The 19627-nt window shown below is 42.8% G+C and overlaps 1 protein-coding gene across 4 annotated transcripts in view; it reads left to right on the top strand.

Annotated features, from left to right (window-relative positions):
- Positions 1–19627, top strand: part of ARHGAP28 (Rho GTPase activating protein 28) — a 125384-nt gene that overhangs the window by 80545 nt on the left and 25212 nt on the right. For all 4 annotated transcript variants that reach the window (XM_053250647.1, XM_053250649.1, XM_053250648.1 and 1 more), the window contains 5 exons: positions 4122–4209; positions 5555–5712; positions 11510–11675; positions 11787–11878; positions 13639–13716. In XM_053250647.1, coding sequence (XP_053106622.1) covers positions 4122–4209; positions 5555–5712; positions 11510–11675; positions 11787–11878; positions 13639–13716 — 582 coding nt within the window. The remainder of the gene's footprint in view (positions 1–4121; positions 4210–5554; positions 5713–11509; positions 11676–11786; positions 11879–13638; positions 13717–19627) is intronic.

Raw genomic sequence — 19627 nt, 5'->3', positions numbered from 1 at the left:
TGTGCACTACACCACCACTTGCTATGGGCCACCCCAGTGCCCCCCCCCCAGTGCAGTTATGGGGCTGCTGAAACTTCCATTCTTCCCTATGGAGAAAAAACTTAAAGTAAACTTCAAAAATCACTTAAAAATCAGCCCATTGCCCAATGAAATAATTCTGGCAGCTTCCTTGCCCCCCTTGGGCACTACCACCCCTTTCCCACCTGACGTGAAGCTATACATTTGCTGGAATCTTCATTATTCCCTATGGGGAATTCAATTTTTTTTAAAAAAATTCACCGATAATCGGAGGAGTGTCCGACTGCCTTGGGGTTTGGTGGGTGGTAGGCACCCCTGGGTACTTTTGTGCCCCTAGGTGCTCCACAATAGGGGATAATGGGCTGGTTCAAGTCCCATTATACCCTATGAGAAAATAATTTAAAATATTTCAAAAATTCATTAAAAAAATCGTAGGAATGTCTGATTGCTTTGGGGTTTGGGTGGTAATTGGCACCCATGGGTGCTCCACAATAGGGAATAGTGGTCTGGTTCGAGTCCCATTATACCCTATGAGAAAAATATATAATAAATATTCAAAAATTCGTTAAAAAAATCGTACAAGTGTCCAATTGCTTCGGGGGGTGGTTGATAGGCACCCATGGGTGCCAACTACCACCCCACCCACATTGGGAGGTCTGAACCAGTTCAAACCAGTTTTAATTTGAACCGAACAGGAAGGGGTTTGAGCAAAACCAAAACCGGATCTCCCCTTCCCGGTTCGAACCCGGTTCAAATTTGAACCGAACCAGGCAAACTGGTTTTGTGCACATCTCTAGACATGGCTGTCAAAGTCCCTTCCTTCAATGAAAACAGTCCAAACTCCTCTGTAGCTTTAGGGATTTCACAAGGCACTGACCATACAATCTTTGCATCTTTACTTACTTTAAAAAGTAAAACTTCACAATTTTGTCTAAGTGCTCATAAAATACAGTACTTCAGATGATTTAGGAATTGGTGCCACCACCTAGTGGCACTAAACTCTGTTTTAAGCACATGATAAAGAGCTGAATATACCTAGATACAAATACGAGTTTGCACACCACACAGCCAGACACACCCAAATAGGATGCAAGCTCACTGGATGCATGTTACTCACCACTCCATGGATGCTCGTAGTCAAGGTTTGGAAGGCTCTGTGCCATTGCTGCTGTGCCCAACTCCTGTAATTCTCAATGGTAGTCAGGCGTAGCAGCAATGATATAGAGCATCATTGACACCTGTCCATTTGCTAGAAGCACCCATGGAGTGGAAAGTAATGTGCAGCCAGAGAGCTCACATCCTGCTTGGATGTGCGATTTGTAAGCCACTGTATCAACTTGCCTCACTCTGTGTATTATCTAGGAGTGTTATATGCCTGTTTATGGGCATGTCCATTGGAGGGCACTTCAACAGAGACAGAAGGACTCTCATAATCCTAAAAGATATTTAGATCTGTTCTAGATATATTTTGAAATAGAGGCATACAGACAGTGTCCTACCCGTTAACATGACTTCATGAGACAGTCTGATAGATTGCATTCACAATTATTAAAACAGGCAGATATGCCCAGTTTTGAGAAAAATTTCCTCTCTCTCATATTTCCCCACAGCCATGTTTTGGTAAATTGGAGATTTCTGTGAAAATGATAGCCTGTGCAATGGCAGAAAATGGCAGATTTGTATAAGAAAAACTTGTGGCTTAATTAAACTGTTTCAACTGAAAACAAGAACTGTTTTCTTAAGGCATATGATTGTTTTCTCTCCATTATTTAAATGAGTTACTGGCAGTGGTTTTAATAACCATTACAGTGCATTTGATGTTATCTGAAATTTCTTCTTTTTGTTTGCAATGTTAGTATAGTGGCGTTCCATGCAAATGGCCAATATCTATTTTCCTTATTTTTTATTTTTTATTTTTTTTTAAAGAAAAATGCATAAAAGAATATGCATCTAGAGAGTGGTAACATCAGGAACCATCTCTGGCCTATAGATGTGACAGCCAAGAGCTTGTTACTCTGACATTTATTTTTATACCTTCAAAATTGTTGAGACGTATAAAAAGAAAGAGTAATATATTTTGCCTTTTACCGTTTTTCTTCCAACTCAGATTTCCTTTTGGCAGTTCCTATGTATGTTATGCTAGTAAATACTGAAGACATTTTTAGCATCAGTAGAATAACCACATAAAGAAGAATTCCGATACAAATATTTTGCCCTGTTTCCTGTTCAATGCAAGATAATTTTATTTCTAGTTAGTATGGTATATTTGTGATTTCCAGAGTTAGTTCAAACAGCATGACAGCCTAGGAGTGAATATAGGCATAGATCTGATGATGCAGATTAGCATGATTCAAATTAGGAAGGAAAATGAGGCAAAGTTGACTCTGTTGAACTGCTGGTTACTCGCAATAGCACTATCAGGTTACAACTACAGATTGCTTTACCCACCATATGGATGCACACTAATGAAGATAAATGATTTCATGGTGCTCAAAAGAAGCACAGTTCAGTTGCCAGTGCTATCTTCTTCATGCTTCCTTCACCATTACTCTCTGCAAACATTTGTGGTGCGCAATATAAAGTTTTGAAGGGCACCACTGGTGGCTTTAGTCTGTGAAAAGTTAGAGCTCATTCTGTTGAATATGGATCTGTTGCCAAACACATTTTGGCCTTGGCAAGGCCTTCTTCAGTGGCATTACTTCAACAGAAGAACCTTTTCTATTTTACTACTATTTTACTTTGATCGTGTATTACCGCAGTGCGGCTCTGCGATGTGGCAACACACGAGGAGACCCCCCACCGGGAGGATGAAACAAGCCTCCCAACCCTGTGGGTCTCTCCAGGATACCCCATGTGCGCACACGGGGCATCCTGGAACTTCCGGGGCGCTGCATGGCCTCTGAACCCTGCAGTCCCTGCCAGTTCCATGATGGAGCCGGCAGTCATGTGGGCGGCCAATCCGGCCGCCCTGGGCTCTCTGAGGATCATCTGTGGGGAGAACGGACCAAGCCACGCTCCCCGCAAACCCTCTGAAGGTGGGTCTCACCGATCGTGAGACTCGCCTCCTAGTTTAATATGATTGTATGGCTATTTTGAGAATAACGAAGATTCTTCTATTGAAGTAATGCCACTGAAGAAGGCCTTGCTAAGGCTGAAAGCCATCTGGCAACATTAGAAAAGTACTGGAAGAATTTTCTCTCTCTTGTATATTCTGTGGCTGATTTCGGCTCTTTACAAGATAGAGCTTGCATTTCCACTTCATTTATAATTGATTGGACTTTTCATCCATTAAATCAGACATCTAGAAACTTAGATGGAAGCCTCATGAATGATTCGATTGCAAGTTGTGGCACTTTTTCTATGTTCACTTTGAAGACGCCAGCAATGAAGTCCATTTTGAATGTATACTATATAGGAATTGTTTGGACTCATACCTTAGATTGGTTTATGTATTCATGAAGAGCTTCTATGGTTTTCTTTATATACTTTCTATATTGATGTTTTTATTAAATTTCTTCTATAATTATTTACTGATTATACAGTATAGTGTTCAGAGGTTTGCACATTTTTATTATCTACAGGTCATATAGTACTTTGGAGGTTCGTGCACACTTCTAGATTATAGTTTTCTATTAGATGATTATATTGTGGTAGGTTCTTTTTTGGTATACCTGCAAATTTGATAGAACTCATTTAGGTCCTTTGTCAGCTTCACAGAATAACACTCTGAGCCACAAATACATAAGTAATTACACTGAACAAAAACTTAACATCGAGGCTGTTCATGTGAGCAGCCAAACCCAGGTTTGGGTAGCCATTCCTGGGGCTGGCTGCCCATGTGAAGTCCTGGGATCAACACCAGTGCATTGTGGGATACCTGGAGGCCAGGCATCCTTCCTCTGTCCTCCATGCTGCCATGCTGTTTGCCAGAGCAGCACCCTGAGAGTGCAGCACGGTGAACAGGGCTTCGGCCCATATCGTTTGGGAGAAGGCAGGAGCAATCTTGCCTTCCCCCCATCCCACCGCGGCTCCAAGAAAAGAGGATGTGTGCACAACTTCATTGCCTCAGAGATAAGTTACTATTGTGTTTTCTTGTCCTCCAGCCCACGTTTGAGGCCATGCCAGTGTCACCTGTTCTGACTAACGGAATCCAACTTCCTGTGCAGAAACCAGGTTGGGAAATGGTTAGCTGTGAGTACATACTAATACATTTGATTATTTAAACAAACATGGGAGAGACTCTTTGCCCATAGTGGCATTATTTTATATTATTCCTGTACTGAGTAAAAATACTGTGCTTTTATTGACAGTGCTGGCTTGATTTTGTTGACCAGATATTACCAATTGATCCCAGTTAATACAAATTAAGCTTTCAAAGGACACAAGCCAGTCAATGATAAGTCCCATTGACTTCAGTGGTAGAAACTGAAGTGCCTATTAATTTGATACAGTGCAGCTTCTATCACTGCACCAGTACATTTCCTGCCTGGGGAAATGTGCTGTGCTAGACAATATATTGGAATACATGAGCTAGAGCAGGCCTGCTCAACTTAGCCCCCCCCCAACTGTTTTTTGACTACAACTCCCATCATCCCCAGTCACAATGAGCAATATCCAGGGATTATGGGAGTTGTAGGTCACCTTAAGTGGCGCAGCAGGGAAATGCTTGACTAACAAACAGAAGGTTGCCGGTTTGAATCTCCACTGGTACTATATCGGGCAGCAGTGACATAGGAAGATGCTGAAAGGCATCATCTCATACTGCGCAGGAGGAGGCAATGGTAAACCCCTCCTGTATTCTACCAAAGAAAACCACAGGACTCTGTGGGCGCCAGGAGTCAAAATCAACTTAACGGCACACTTTACCTTTAGGCCAATATGTGCAGAAGGGCTGAAGTCGAGCAGCACTGAACTAGAGCATCACTTGCATCACTGGTTACTGTTTGGACAATACAAGAATTGTTTCTGGTGACCCTAATGGCAGAGTTGCTCTGAGAAAGCTCTAGGAAGTTCCTCTAAAATTATCTAGAATGGGATCATAGACAGAGCTGCATTTCTTCACCCAACACCCAAACTGCCTTGGGAATGCTGGGCTCAGAGCAAAGGTAGGCTCCATGGACAGGGCAGTGAGATGCAGCGATGTGGCACTGTACCTGTCCACATCAAGTGTTCCATTGGTTCTTCACTATAAAGTGCTCATTCTGTAGACTTTTATAGGATCAGACTCCCCACGTGGTGAAAGTTCTGTTCCCCAATGCTTCATTATGCCCAGCATTGCCAGGAGTACAGAAGAGGAAGAGGCCACTTAATTCATTGCAGACTAGGTAAAGAATTGAGTTGGGTTACATCAGCAAGAAGTGATTCCCTTGTGGATCTCAAATTGGCATCATCTTCAGGGAACCACCTATAGGCCAACAGTGATGGTTTAAATATCTAATTAACTGGAACAATTGTTGCTGCTGCTGCTTTCTCAGTAGTTGGCAGTTATTTCTCTCTAGAGGACGCAACATTCATGACTAATCTGCTTTGATTCCAGCTCCTAGCTATCGAAAATGTGAATTTGATAAAGACAGCCAATCTGTAACAGAAGAGCTGTCCTTTGAGATCTCTTTCTCAGAATCCATCATGGTGATTCCAAAACATAGAGAATGGCACAAAAACCAGAGGTTAAAAAAGGATGAATCTGCTTTGCCTGTAAGTTTAAGCTACTGTATTCATATTGATTTAATCCCTCCGTTGGTTTTTGGTTTGTTTGTTTTTGCTTTCCAACACAATGCCCTGTCTTAAAGTATATTGCAAGCCCTTTCCCCAAGCAGAATAGTGCAGTTTGTTTGTGGAGAAGTTACTATTTGTTCCAGGCAGAGATGACTCCAAAGGATAGCAAGAGGTAGCAGATGCTTCTCCCCAAATACTTCCTGCTCCCCCTTTCACATCCATCACCCATCTAGACTGGAACTTTACAAGAAAGTGCCAGATGATTCAGTCATAGTATATAGGTCCTATAGCTTGAATGAATTATTGTAAAAGGCCTCTGTTGTTTAAAGTAACCGTATTCATCCACTCCTCTACCCCAGCACAAGCAGCAAAAGCCAGGTAGATACCTCTCAGGAGCCAGGCAAACCCCTTAGCTTCTTTCCTGGGCAGAAACTGAGCTGGGACCATATGTGGTCATAGAATCTGTTTTTCCACCAAATTCTATTTAGAAATAAATAAAATACACAAAATAAACCCAAGCATTGTGCATGCATCAGACCCTTGGGGAGGGGGGAATAGGAACAGTTTCCTGGGCCTCAACACAATGATCACAACACTGACAAACAATAATGTGTTGTTTGCCAATGTTTGAAATGATCAGATCCTTTTTTTCTAAGGTGGTAACAGTGGTCAGGGGAAACTTAAACCCAGAACCAGGAGTAATTTCAGTCAGGCCTTTTGGGGAGGCAATGGAGGAAATGCCCTGGGCCTCAAACACAACAGAGGAACACTTACATTATCAAACTTTAGCTGAGAAAAATATTTACTCTGATACAGGGTGCAATGAAAAGGAAAAGGAAAAGAGTTTGCAAAGTCTTTAAAAGGGCTTGGCATAAGTCTATGTTAATGTCAGCAAGACCAAAGTGAAGCATGCCATAAAAGATCTTGATTAATGTGCAAATTCCCAAAGGGTGGATATGTTTTCAGAATGCATAACTAAATAAAACTTGGCAAATCATAGCTGCAAGAATTCTCAAAAGAAATCTCATCATGTCAATAAGAAACAGGAGTAAATACAGGTGGCCCACGTTATTCGTGAGGATTTCAGTCTCACCCTTAGGTACAAATACGGAAACCATGAATAATGAAACCTTACCCTATGGAAATCTAGGGGTTCGGTTTCTACACAAAAAGGGGGGCTAAAAAATGGGGAGGAGGCAGAAATAAGTACTGTACCTTGGTCTCCAGGTCTCAGCTCTCCAGTAGTGCCCCCCAAAAGCCCCAGTTCCTCTGATTTTCTGTGAAAAATAGTGGGTTGTTGTTAGCCAGAAATGAAACCGGAAGTTATTTCCGGCCACTCAAAACCACAAATAATTGGATTTTAGCCTATTTTCATAGCGTGGATAAAGAAACCAGGTTTCTAAGACCTGTCCGTGGATACAGGTCTGCAGATTAACGAGGGTCACCCATATCACTTTTCTTACATTAAAACAAAACTCTCACAAATAATGCTTCACCCTGCTAAGTTGTGCTGTTGCATTCTGTAGCTGATTCCTAATAGTTGCAAAGTAGAGTTCCATTTCAGTAAATGATGTATGAATTCAACTCTCGGGAGATTTCTTCAGCCCTTCAACATTAAGGTAATTTATTGTTGAATAATGCAGGCAAGAGCTGTGTCAAGATAACTTGTGTTCAGAAATGCTTATATTGTAGTCAGGCTATTAGATCATTCATCCCATAGGATTCTCTGTGAAGGCATAAACTCTTATTCATATTTCGTACTTAATTATGTCAGAGGTACTCATAAAGGCAGATTATGTGCAGGACATTGCCTTCCACTTAGGCCTATTATCTGTAGATCTTAGCAACTGAATGAGTGCTCTCTAATGCTTCTGCGCAGCTAAAACAACATCCATGTATCTTCCCAAAACGTGTAACTGACAGTGGGGTGAAAATAAGGCTTCATGGAGACCTCAGTGTTATTATCTGCTTGAGCATTCTGCAAAGCTTTTAATGATCTTTTTGTGGATAAAATCTCTCGTATTTGGGACAGCTTAGACTTAGACTCCACAATTATTGCAGAGTTGAATGCGGAGGTGTCCAGCAACTCCTCTTATGAGGTTATGCCAGATCAGTTTCAGTGTGTGACTCCTGATGCTGTGGATAAACTGCTTAGAGCAGTGTGGCCTACCACCTGTTCTCTTGACCCTTGTTTGACATGGCTTATACTATCTGGCAGGGGGTTGTTGTAAAAGGCCTGGTAGATCTTATAAATGCTTATCTGATGGATTGCAGGATGCCTTCCCATCTTAATAGTTGTAAACTATAAAGCCCTAAACAGATTGGGCCTCGGTATTTAAGAGAATGAGGCGGGTCTCACGATCAAGAAGACTCGCCTGGGGAGGGTGAGTGGGGAGAGCGGGCTTAACACGCTCTCCCAGCACATGAGCAGACAGTCTGCTCTGGGCGGACAAAGTGGCCGCCCACACGACTACCGGGTCCGTTATGGAGCCGGTGGGTGCTGGGGGGAGCAAGTGCTAATCGGCCCCAGGAAGCTCCAGCATGCCCTGCACCCTCCGGGGATCTCCTTGTGAGTAGCTGCGGTGCGGAACCACGCCACGGCTACTCACACTTTTTAAAACCAGGTTTGAGGACCGCTTGCTCTGCAAACCTGGTTTAAGGGCAGGGGTAGTTAGGCGGGTTACCTGCTTAGGAACCACCGGGCTCGCAGCTGAGGCGGTGGTTCACACAACGGGATGAAATTGGGCTAGCCTCCGCTAGCCCTATTTCGTCCCATCGTGTGAATATCCTCACTGTCTTCTTTGCTGTGAACCATGCTGCTCATTGAGATAATCAGGAGAGCTTCATCTGCAGTTGCCACCACCAGCTCGTCTATTGCTATTCTCTATTGCCTTCTCTATTGCTGCCCCGAGGCTTTGGGGCAGCAATACACACTCTCTTTGAACACACTCTCTGCTGAAATAAGAGCCTCCCCATCTCTTACAACTTTAAAAAAGGCAGTCAAAACACATTTGTTCACCCAGGCTTTTAATTAGATAAGGAAGGTAATCTCACGTTCACTGGAAAGTGGGCTAAGGGAGCTAAGCACGCTTTCCAGTCATCATGAGAAACAGCAGGCTCGCAGGCAAGCCTGTTAGTTCCCTGGTGGCAAGCCTGCCAAAGTAGCGCTTCCCTTAGCCCAGGTTAGCGGAATGAGCGCTCTGCTAACCTGGGCTTCCTGATCATGTATTGCCGCAGCACGACTCCGCACCGCGACAACACATGAGGTGACCCCCAGCTGGGAGGCTGCTTGCAGCCTCCCGGGCTTGGGGGTCTCTCCAGCATGCCCCACACACTTGCGTGGGGCATCCTGGAACTTCCGGCGGCCACGCAGCCCCCGATTCCCGCAGCCCCTGCCAGCGCCGTGAGGGAGCCGGCAGTCGTGTGGGTGGCCAATCCAGCCACCCATGGCTGCAGTAGTAGCCTGCTCTCCCTGCAGAACCCCCTCCGGTGCATCTCACTGATCATGAGACTCGCCTCATTGTTTTAATAGTTTGATTAATTTTAATAGTTTTTACATTGTTTTAAGTTTTAAATTGTTGTGATGTTTTAACCTTTTTACTTGTTTTGTTGTTGTAAACTGCCCAGAGACTTGTGTTTTGTGCGGTATACAAATATGTTGAATGGATGAATGAATGAATTAAATGAGGCAATTATTAGTTGAAGCCTGCATTGGAATCCTCAGAGTTAAGCAACTACAAGCCTGTCTCCAACCTTCCATGGCTGGGCAACATAATTGAGAGGGTGGTGGCCTCCCGGTTCCAGGCAGTCTTGGAGGAAACTGATTAAGTAGACCCATTTCAAACTGGTATTCAGGAGGGCTATGGGGTGGAGACTGTCTTGGTCAGCCTGATGGATGATTTCCAACAGTAAATTGTTGGACCTTTTGGATGTCTCGGTGACTTTCGGTATTATTGACCGTAGTATCCTTCTGGACTGTCTGAGAGGATTGAGAGAGGGAGGCACTGCTTTGCAGTGGTTTCACTCCTACATCTCATGCAGATTCCAGATGGTGTCGTAGGAACATAGGAAGCTGCCATATACTGAGTCAGACCATAGGTCCATCTTGCTCCGTATTTTCTGCACAGACTGGCAGCGGCTTCTCCAAGTTTGCAGGCAAGAATCTCTCTCAGCCCTATCTTGGAGATGCCTGGGAAGGAACTTTGAGCCTAGATGCTCTTCCTAGAGCGGCTCCATCCCCTGAGGGGAATATCTTACAACGTTCACACTTCTAGTCTCCCTTTCGTATGCAACCAGGGTGGATCCTGCTTAGCATAAGAGGATAAGTCATGCTTGCTACCACAAGACCAGCTCTTTTCCCATTGTCCCTTGGAGTTTGTTCTTTAAGATGGGAACATATTTGGTGTCCCCCAGGACTCCATATGTCTCCAATGCTTTTTATTATCTACATGAAACTACTGGGAGTTATCAGTATGTTGATGACACCCAGATCTATTTCTCTATATCAGCTTCATCAGGCAATGGCATAACCCCTCTAAATGCGTGCCTAGAGGCAGTGGTGAGCTGGATGAGGGATAACAAACAGAGACTGAATCCAAATAAGATGGAGGTACTTATTATGTGGGGTTGGAGCTTGGGGGACAATTTTGATCTGCTGGCCCTGGATGGAGTCACACTTTACCAGGAGGAACAGGTACATAGTCCTCTCCCTGATGTCTCAAGTTGAGGGAGTGGCCAGAGGTGCTTTCTATCAGCTTTGTCTGATACAACAACTTCATCTGTTTCTTGAGGTAAACAACCTCAGAACAAATGGTATATATGCTGGTAACTGCCAGACTTGACTACTGCAGTGTGTTCTATGAGGGGCTGCTTTTGTACTTAGTCCAGAAACTGTCATTGGTACAGAATGAAGCAGCCAGGTTTGTCTCTCGGTATTCTTGAAGAGACCATATTTCTCCTATATTAAAAGAATTACACTGTCTACCAGTAAGTTTCCAGGCAAAATACAAGGTGCTGGTTATAATCTATAAAGTCCTAAACAGCCTAGGCCCTGGGTATTTAAGAGAACATCTTCTTCAATATGAGCCCATCACGATCATCCCGAGAGGTTTGTTTGCTGTTGCCACCAGCTTGTCTGGTGGCTACACAGGGATGAGCCTTCTTTGCTGCCTCCCCGAGACTCTGGAATACACTCCCTGCTGAAATAAGAACCTCTCCATCTCTGACAACTTTTAAAAAGTCTTTAAAGACACATTTATTCACCCAAGCTTTTTAACTAGACTTGTGGTTTTAGATTGTTTTAAGGTTTTAATATCTGTTTTAATTTGTTTTATTTTGCTGTACTGCCCAGAAATGGAAGTTTGGGGCAGTGTACAAATAAAAATAAAATAAAATAAAACACGATTTATGTAAAATCCATTATATACCACCATGGCTCTCCATAGCAAAACTGTGTGATGGTATGTTCCTGTCATGCTGCTGCTTGATGTATATTTTGGTTTAATGTGGAAGATGTTTATCCCACACCTATGCATATTGAGAAATAAGTCTCACAGGGTTTAATGGGTCTTACTTCAAAGTAGGTTGCTCAGACTTGCACACTTAAAGTCTGTCTAGATTTCAGTGGAACTTTAGCACAAATACCTGTGAGCAGGATTTGTGGCCTAATCTTTTCTACACTCCTTTCACACAAAACATATTTGAAAAACAGAAATTTTATAAATTAAAAGGTGTATTTCTTCAAATCTTTTAACTAAAGCAATTCTTCAAAATATAGAACTTTGTGATTAGGAAAAGCCGATATGGACTGACAGAAGTTGGAGATTTGTCTCTTGATGACATGAAGAAAATTCGGTATCTGTCTCTAATTGAGCTAACAGCCTTCTACGATGCTTTAGGAATAGAGCTGAAGAGGAACAGAACAGAAAGAGTAAAAGGACGAGGCAAGTGTATATGGTGACTTAACAGTTGGTTCTGGTGGCTTTTTACATTCACAAGGCAGTACTTATTGTGTGTCTCTTTATTTTTATTTGGTTTTATTTTGTTTTCTATAGAAGGCGGTCTTTTTGGAGTTCCATTAACAGTGTTGCTGGAAAATGATCAGAAGAAGATGCCTGGAACAAAAGTTCCTCTCATCTTTCAAAAAGTGAGTAGAACAAAATGAGCTCAGTCAATGAAGTGAAGCTCCTCCCAGTCTTTAATACTCAAAGAAGACATCATGTAAGAATGTAAACACACCTTGACATGTGACTTTTCTTTCAGTCTATATTTTGAGGATGGAGACAAAAAAGGTGCTGTGCAATCCAGTCACCCCAGTCATCCCAGCTGTCAATGGGCTTACTCCTAAATAAATGTGCATAGCAGAGGCATTCTCAGAAATTCACTGCCATATGAAATAAAATTGGCTGGCTGACTAGTTTGGAATTATAATACCTTGAACTGGTGTCTTTTTGACTTTTTAGCCTACTTTCCAGTAGGCTTATGAGATCACCTGGCATTCCATGTGTCCATGTTTGTGTTCCCTCCCCATCAACTTCTATCAGCTTCGCATTGCCCCCCTATCAGCTTCGCAATGCCTGGACCAATATGAACACATAGGGACACCTCAATGGCATAGTTTGTGATGACATCATGTACCCCAATTCAAGATGGTGGATGCATAAACATTTGAGGCACAAGTGGGCTAACCAGTGAACCGCCTAACCAATTTGAATCAAATTTGCTACAGCTGTAGGGACACATAGGGATGCCCCAATGGCCTAGTTTGTGATGATGTAATCCACCCTGATTCAAGATGGCAGCCACATAAACATTTGAGGTGCAAGTGGGCTAACTTGTGGAGCATCTAACTAATTTGAACCAAGTTAGGTACAGTTGCAGTGAATGACACGCAGGGATACCTCAGTGGTGTAGCTTGTGATGATGTCATCCACCCCAATTCAAGATGGTGGACACATAAACATTTGAGGTGCAAGTGGGCTAATTTGTGAACTGCCTAACTGGTTTGAACCAAATTTGCTACAGCTGTAGGGATACATGTGGATGCCCCAATGGTGTAGTTTGTGATGATGTCATCCACCCCAGTCCAAGATGGTGGACACGAGGACATTTGAAGTGCAAATGGTCTAACTTGTGGACCTCAAATTGAGCCAAATTTAGTCCACTTGTAGGGATAGTGAAAGGAAAGTAGGCAGATTTGTTCTTACTAGAACAACTTGTTCTTATTCCAGAGGGATGGCAAAGGAGCCACACTGGTAGGAAATCACAGTGATGTGCAATGGTCAGCTCAGTTGAATTATGAGCATATACAGGAAAGAACAATGCTTTGGGGATCAATATCCCTCTTCAGTCACTAAAGAAGGGTATGCTATACTCGCATACAGTGACCTGAGAACACACCCAGAAATCCCACCGTGGTGCTGACATGCTCAAAAAGCCTCACCCCACTGTGCTCTCCATGCTTATGGAATGACAGTGGCTGTTTCTGTGATTGGGAGGCTGGGGCGCCATTAATGTCTGAAGAGCGCTATAGTCTCTCATAATTCCTAGGACAAGTAGAAATCTTTACATTCATCTTGAAAATTTGCTTTAAGGGAAATTCACTGTTTTGAAGGTATAAGGTATCCTTTCACAGGTCAGACATGAAGACTTGATTATGTGTTAGTTCCCTTCCAGTCGTGTTATTCTGTGAGGCTACTTCAAAATCATGTTATACAAGAAGCTATACAGTGGGTATGTAGTTACTGTCTTTAAAGTGTTGGGTACAATCCAGTCAACAGAATTAAGAAAAACCAACTCTATGTTGGATCATGACCATGCCATTTTATGTTTGTGGAGGCAGTAGTTAGTTATGTTTCATTTCGGTGCTGAGACAGCATATAAATATTCTTTTATCTTTTGGTATAGCTGCTGCTAAAGCTTGAGGAAACAGGTCTGGAAACAGAAGGAATTCTTAGAGTGCCAGGATCAGCTTCAAGAGTTAAGGTACATCGTTTTTCTTCACATATTTTGCAAGGCCAGTCTAGTAATTTTACAAGACCAGTTCAGTCGACAGATTACTTTTGGGCAATCTGCATATTTGTTTGTTTGTTTGTTTGATTTATATACCACCCTTCCAAAATGGCTCAGGGTGGTTCACAGCATGATAAAAACAATTAAAACAAATTAACAATTAAAAACTATTAAAATACAATAAAACCAATAAAACAGCTAAAAGCCCTGAAAATCAGGGCAACAATTTAAAACGATTTAAAACAGAATCATTTAAAACCCTGGAAGTCCAGGCCAAATAGGTAGGTTTTAAGGGCTCTCCTGAAGGACGGCAATGATCTCAAATTACGAATTTCTGCCGGGAGTGCATTCCACAGCCCAGGAGCAGCTACAAAGAAGGCCTGCCTCTGCGTCGCCACCAGACGAACCAGTGGCAACTGAAGACGGACCTCCTCAGATGATCTTAAGGTGCAGTGGGGATCATGTAAAAGAAGGCGCTCTCTTAGATTTACTCATGGTAATTAGTCATGTATGCATTACATTAATAATGCTTGCTTACACTCAGACATGGTCAGACTCCTAGGCTAATCTAGACTCTGAAACTTAGCTAAACTTAGCTAAACTAGACTCTGAAAGCTTTAAATGGCTAATAATAATAATAAGCCTGCTGGTGGAAGGAAGAGGAAGATTTCATCTGGCCTTGGCAGACCCCAAAGTGAGAGGCTAGGGTCCCTGCCTGGCTGCCTCCTCTTCTGCTCCCCCTTTGTATGCCATCTGCTCCAGCCAAGACTGTTTGTGGTGGTGAGTCCTTGCAGGACTGGGTCCAGGGGTGACTGGGCAGTTTGAATTTCTGCGTTCCACCTGTTGGAGCTGCTGCTGCCCAGGACTATATAGGCACATTGCCAGTGGCGGTGGGCCCGCCACTGGTGGGATCGCCACCGAAGGGGCAACAACAAAGGGGTTTGCCCCTTTCGGGGAGCCACTTCAGGGGAGCTACCTCAGGGGAGCTACTTTGGGGGAGAACGAGGGCGAGGGCCAGATCCTCTGTTTAATTATTAGATTGGGGAGGAGCTATTCAACAGTAGAGCTTCTCTTTAGTTGTTCTTAGAACTGTCCTGAAACTGCTACAATGTGTTTGGATTCATCTGGAGATGGGGAGATAGGGGGTGCCACTGAATGTGGGGCAGCTATCCCAGTGGTGGTGGGGAATAGAAGGAGTAACATTGTCAGGTCAGCAGGCTGTTCCAGGGGAAGGGTGGTCAGAAATTTAATTGCTGTCCCCCCTTCTGGCTGCCCTGCCAGCTCTCTGACTTCGGGGAGCACTACCAACAACCCACATAACCTTATCCTGCTTCTCTGCAATGCCAGGTCGGTCCAAAATAAATCTGAACTCATCCATGATTTGATTATGGATGAAGGGGCCTACCTGGTGTGTATTACTGAGACTTGGTTGGGGGAGGCCAGTGGCCCAGTTTGGGCCCAGCTTCTCCCTCCAGGATATTCTGTAGAGGAGCAGGTGAGGGAACGTGGGCGGGGAGGTGGAATGGTGTGGTCTATAAGGATAACATCTCCCTTACCAGAGTCCCTGTTGGGGTATCAGGCCATATTGAATGTGTGTATTTGAGTTTGGGGACCAGGGATAGATGGGGACTTCTGTTGGTGTACAGATTGCCCCGCTGCCCAATGGAGTTCATGTCCAGCGGAATTGTTCAGGGTTGTGAGGGGACTAGTATCTGCCCCCCATCCCTTGAACCAGAATTTGGAGTCATAAATTACCCGCTGCGATGTGTATAAAGAATTTTTGGCAGATAAAATCTCAGATTCGGGCTGACTTAGATGGAGACTCAACAATTAATTTGATGTCTGAACTGGAGGTGTCCGACAACTCGTCTTATGTGACTCGACTGGATCGATTTCAGTTTGTGACTCCTGAGGATGTGGACAAGCTGCTTGGAGTGGTGAGGCCTACCACTTGCTCTCTTGACCCTTGCCCAACATGGCTTGTTCTATCTAGCAGGGAGGCTGTTGTAGGCGGCCTGGTGGAAATCATAAATGCTTTTCTGAGGGAGGGAAGGATGCCTCCTTGTCTTAAGGAGGCAATTATTAGACCTCTTCTAAAGAAGCCTGTGTTAGATCCCTCAGAGCTGAGCAATTATAGACCTGTTTCCAACCTTCCATGGTTGGGCAAGGTAATTGAGAGGGTGGTGGCCTCTCAGCTCCAGTCGGTCTTGGAGGAAACTGATTATCTAGACCCATTTCAAACTGGTTTTTGGGTGGGCTGTGGGGTGGAGACTGCCTTGGTCGGCCTGATGGACCTCAAAACAGCGGTACATTTGTTGCTAACCTCCAGACTTAACTTCTGTAAAGCTCTACGTGAGGCTGCCTTTGTATGTAGTCTGGAAACTTCAGTTGGTTCAGAATGCGGCAGCCAGGTTGGTCTCTGGGTCACCTCGGAGAGACCACTACACCTCTGCTGATGGAGTTACACTGGCTGCCTCTAGGTTTCTGGGCAAAATACGAAGTGCTAGTTATAACTTATAAAGCCCTAAACTGCTTAGGCCCTGGAGTTGGCAGGGCAGAATCTGCTTTGCACATTTCTTATGAAAAGTGCAAAGGAGACCTCTGCTGCCATCCCCATGAAAAGTCTGTCCTTTACAAAAACGCCCCAAACAACAAACATACTATTATGGTACATGACATTAGGCAAATATCTAACTGTTGAATTTGCAAACATGGAACACAATTACACAGAATAAAAATAATTTTAGATTATGTAGTATTTATTAATGGTGAAGAACAGAACAAAAACAGAGTTTATATTCTACTAAATGTGTTTTTGAATCTTGTACATTCCTGTATCCCAAGCAGTACTTTGTGATGTGTGTTACTATGTCAGACTTTCCTGCATTGGCAAGAAAGCTGAAAATCCACATGAAAGATGTAATGTTTTTAATTTTCAGTTATTGGATCATTTGAACCTGATTAAATGTCAGCTAGCAATGGACAACAGGAAATGTGTTTTTTCTAAGCAAATCCAGATTTACCACTTAAAACCATCATTTATTATGTTGACATTAAGATTTGAAAGCATTTCAAATTTTTAAAAAGCAAATGCATATGGGTTAAAGGTTACTCATTGGATATAACGATTGATAGAAAGTAGTGTAAGATTTACCCTGTTCTTCAAGTTTTGGTCATAATTATAAAAGCACAGTGTCTGTGGGTCACACTGTAGCCTGATCAAGAGATGCTTGGGATATGCATTATGTGTTATATGGATATGTATTATACAATTGTGAGGAGCCAAAGGTATAGAGAGCGAGTCTGCTTATTTACCTATACAGGAGACCTTTGTTATCTGTGGTTTTGTGGATTGTGGTTCCATGTATCCGCAGATGGGTCTTACAGATGCAGTTTCTTTATCTGTGTTATGAAATATAGGCAATTTTCAGCTTCCCACTGTTCCTGAGCGCCCAGAAATGACGTCTGATGTCATTTCCTGCTGCCATTTTGAAGTGCAGAGACATTTAGTGGCAATTCTTTGGTTTTTTTTAAAAAATAAACAATTAAATTAAAAAATAAGAGGATTTGGGGGAGGGCATTCCTGGTGACCTGGAGAACAAGGTACTGTGCTTTTCTACCCTTATTACTGCCCCTTCCTGCTTTTTAAACAGCTTTTTTAAGCTCAAGGAACCTAATCCCCCAATCCCAAATAAGGTCTTTTTATTCGCAGATTTGTTATCCACGGAAATTGGTGGGGCCAGTACCCCCACAAATAACAAGGGTCACCTGAATGTGTGTGTGTGTGTGTGTGTGTGTGTGTATATATATATATATATATATATATATATATATATATATATATATATATGTAAAATGGACTTGGAGTTTTGCAAGCATTCCTCCTGCACCACACAATGACCATGCATTCTCCCTACACTTGTTGGTAGTTGATGTGCAGAAGGATTTAGAAAAATGTATTTATATCTCTAGCACTTAAGCTTTCTTGTGTTTTTTTAATTTCTTAAGCGATTTTCATGCAAATCCAACATGATTAAAATACAGGTGAAACTCGGAAAATTAGAATATCGTGCAAAAGTCCATTAATTTCAGTAATGCAAATTAAAAGGTGAAACTGATATATGAGACAGACGCATTATATGCAAAGCGAGATAAGTCAAGCCTTAATTTGTTATAATTGTGATGATCATGGCGTACAGCTCATGAAAACCCCAAATCCACAATCCCAGAAAATTAGAATATTACATGGAACCAAGAAGACAAGGATTGTAGAATAGAACAATATCGGACCTCTGAAAAGTATAAGCATGCATATGTATTCAGTACTTGGTTTGGGCCCCTTTTGCAGCAATTACTGCCTCAATGCGGCGTGGCATGGATGCTATCAGCCTGTGGCACTGATGAGGTGTTATGGAAGACCAGGATGCTTCATTAGCGGCCTTCAGCTCTTCTGCATTGTTTGGTCTCATGTCTCTCATCCTTCTCTTGGCAATGCCCCATAGATTCTCTATGGGGTCAGGTCAGGCGAGTTTGCTGGCCAATCAAGCACAGTACACTGTATACTTTTCAGAGGTCCGATATTGTTCTCTTCTACAATCCTTGTCTTCTTGGTTCCATGTAATATTCTAATTTTCTGGGATTGTGGATTTGGGGTTTTCAAGAGCTGTACACCATGATCATCACAATTATAACAAATTAAGGCTTGACTTATCTCGCTTTGCATGTAATGGGTCTGTCTCATATATCAGTTTTACCTTTTCATTTGCATTACTGAAATTAATGGACTTTTGCACGATATTCTAATTTTCCGAGTTTCACCTGTACAGTGAACTGAAAATATATAGCTTATTCATTGTTTCATAATTCAGTGATGCTCTGGACTTCCTGTCATGAAAGGTACCTGAGAAAACTTCCAGTCTTTGTCAGATGGTATCATTCACCATGCTTCATGATAGATTCCCTCCCCCCCACACACACACACCACATTTCTGGGCAAATTAATAGGTTTTTCCAGGGTTTTTAATTTTTCTGGAAGTCTGGGCAAAGTCTGAAACCTACCGATAAAATGACATGTTTCTATCTTTCATGGCTTGGTCTGGGAGTTTCATGTCCGTCAGTGAGTGAATTCAGCCCAGGCAACTTTAGATAGATAGATAGATAGATAGATAGATAGATAGATAGATAGATAGATAGATAGATAGATATCACTTCTATGATTTGTTATGATACTTATTCACAGTTTGCATTGGCCACAGCAGCACAGGATTTTCCTGCAGTTCCAGTTTCATATTCTGGTACAGTGTGGGAAGATGTCCAGAAGATAAGGACAATGCAATCGAGCACAGGGTTTCAATCACCAACATTACCCCTGTTGGGTCAATGGGGCTGCCCATGCCAAGCTTGCAATTGTTTTGCTGGCCATTTCAGAATGAAGAGGAATGGTGGATGAACCCAGGAATCAGTTAACACAGCATCAAAGCCCTAACTCATTTGGAATCAATGGGCATGATTGTATCCAATCATCTGCCTTCAGAGAAAATATTTCTCTTGGGTTGTGCACCAACCATGACAGGGGGAAAGGCTGAAACTATTTTGCCCTTTTTGCATGCTTCCTACTCCATGCTTATAATTGTGACAAGTATAGTGTTCGTATATCAGATATCTTACAAGGATAATTGGGGGGGAGGGGCACAATGTGGAACAGTATACACTGAACATAGAGACATAGTTGTGCCTTGAACAGTCCCTGTCAACAGAGACTTGACTTTCCAGTGGTGGAGTGAAGGAGAAGTCTTGCTACTACTAGAATTGTGCTAGTCAGAAAGGTAGGACTAAATGCCCCCACCACCATCACACACACACACACACACACACACACACACAC

This window comes from Hemicordylus capensis, chromosome 4, assembly GCF_027244095.1.
Source record: "Hemicordylus capensis ecotype Gifberg chromosome 4, rHemCap1.1.pri, whole genome shotgun sequence".
In the NCBI taxonomy this organism is placed as follows: domain Eukaryota; kingdom Metazoa; phylum Chordata; class Lepidosauria; order Squamata; family Cordylidae; genus Hemicordylus; species Hemicordylus capensis.
The sequence above is the reverse complement of the archived record's forward strand: the minus strand, read 5'-3'. Positions and strand labels throughout refer to the sequence as shown.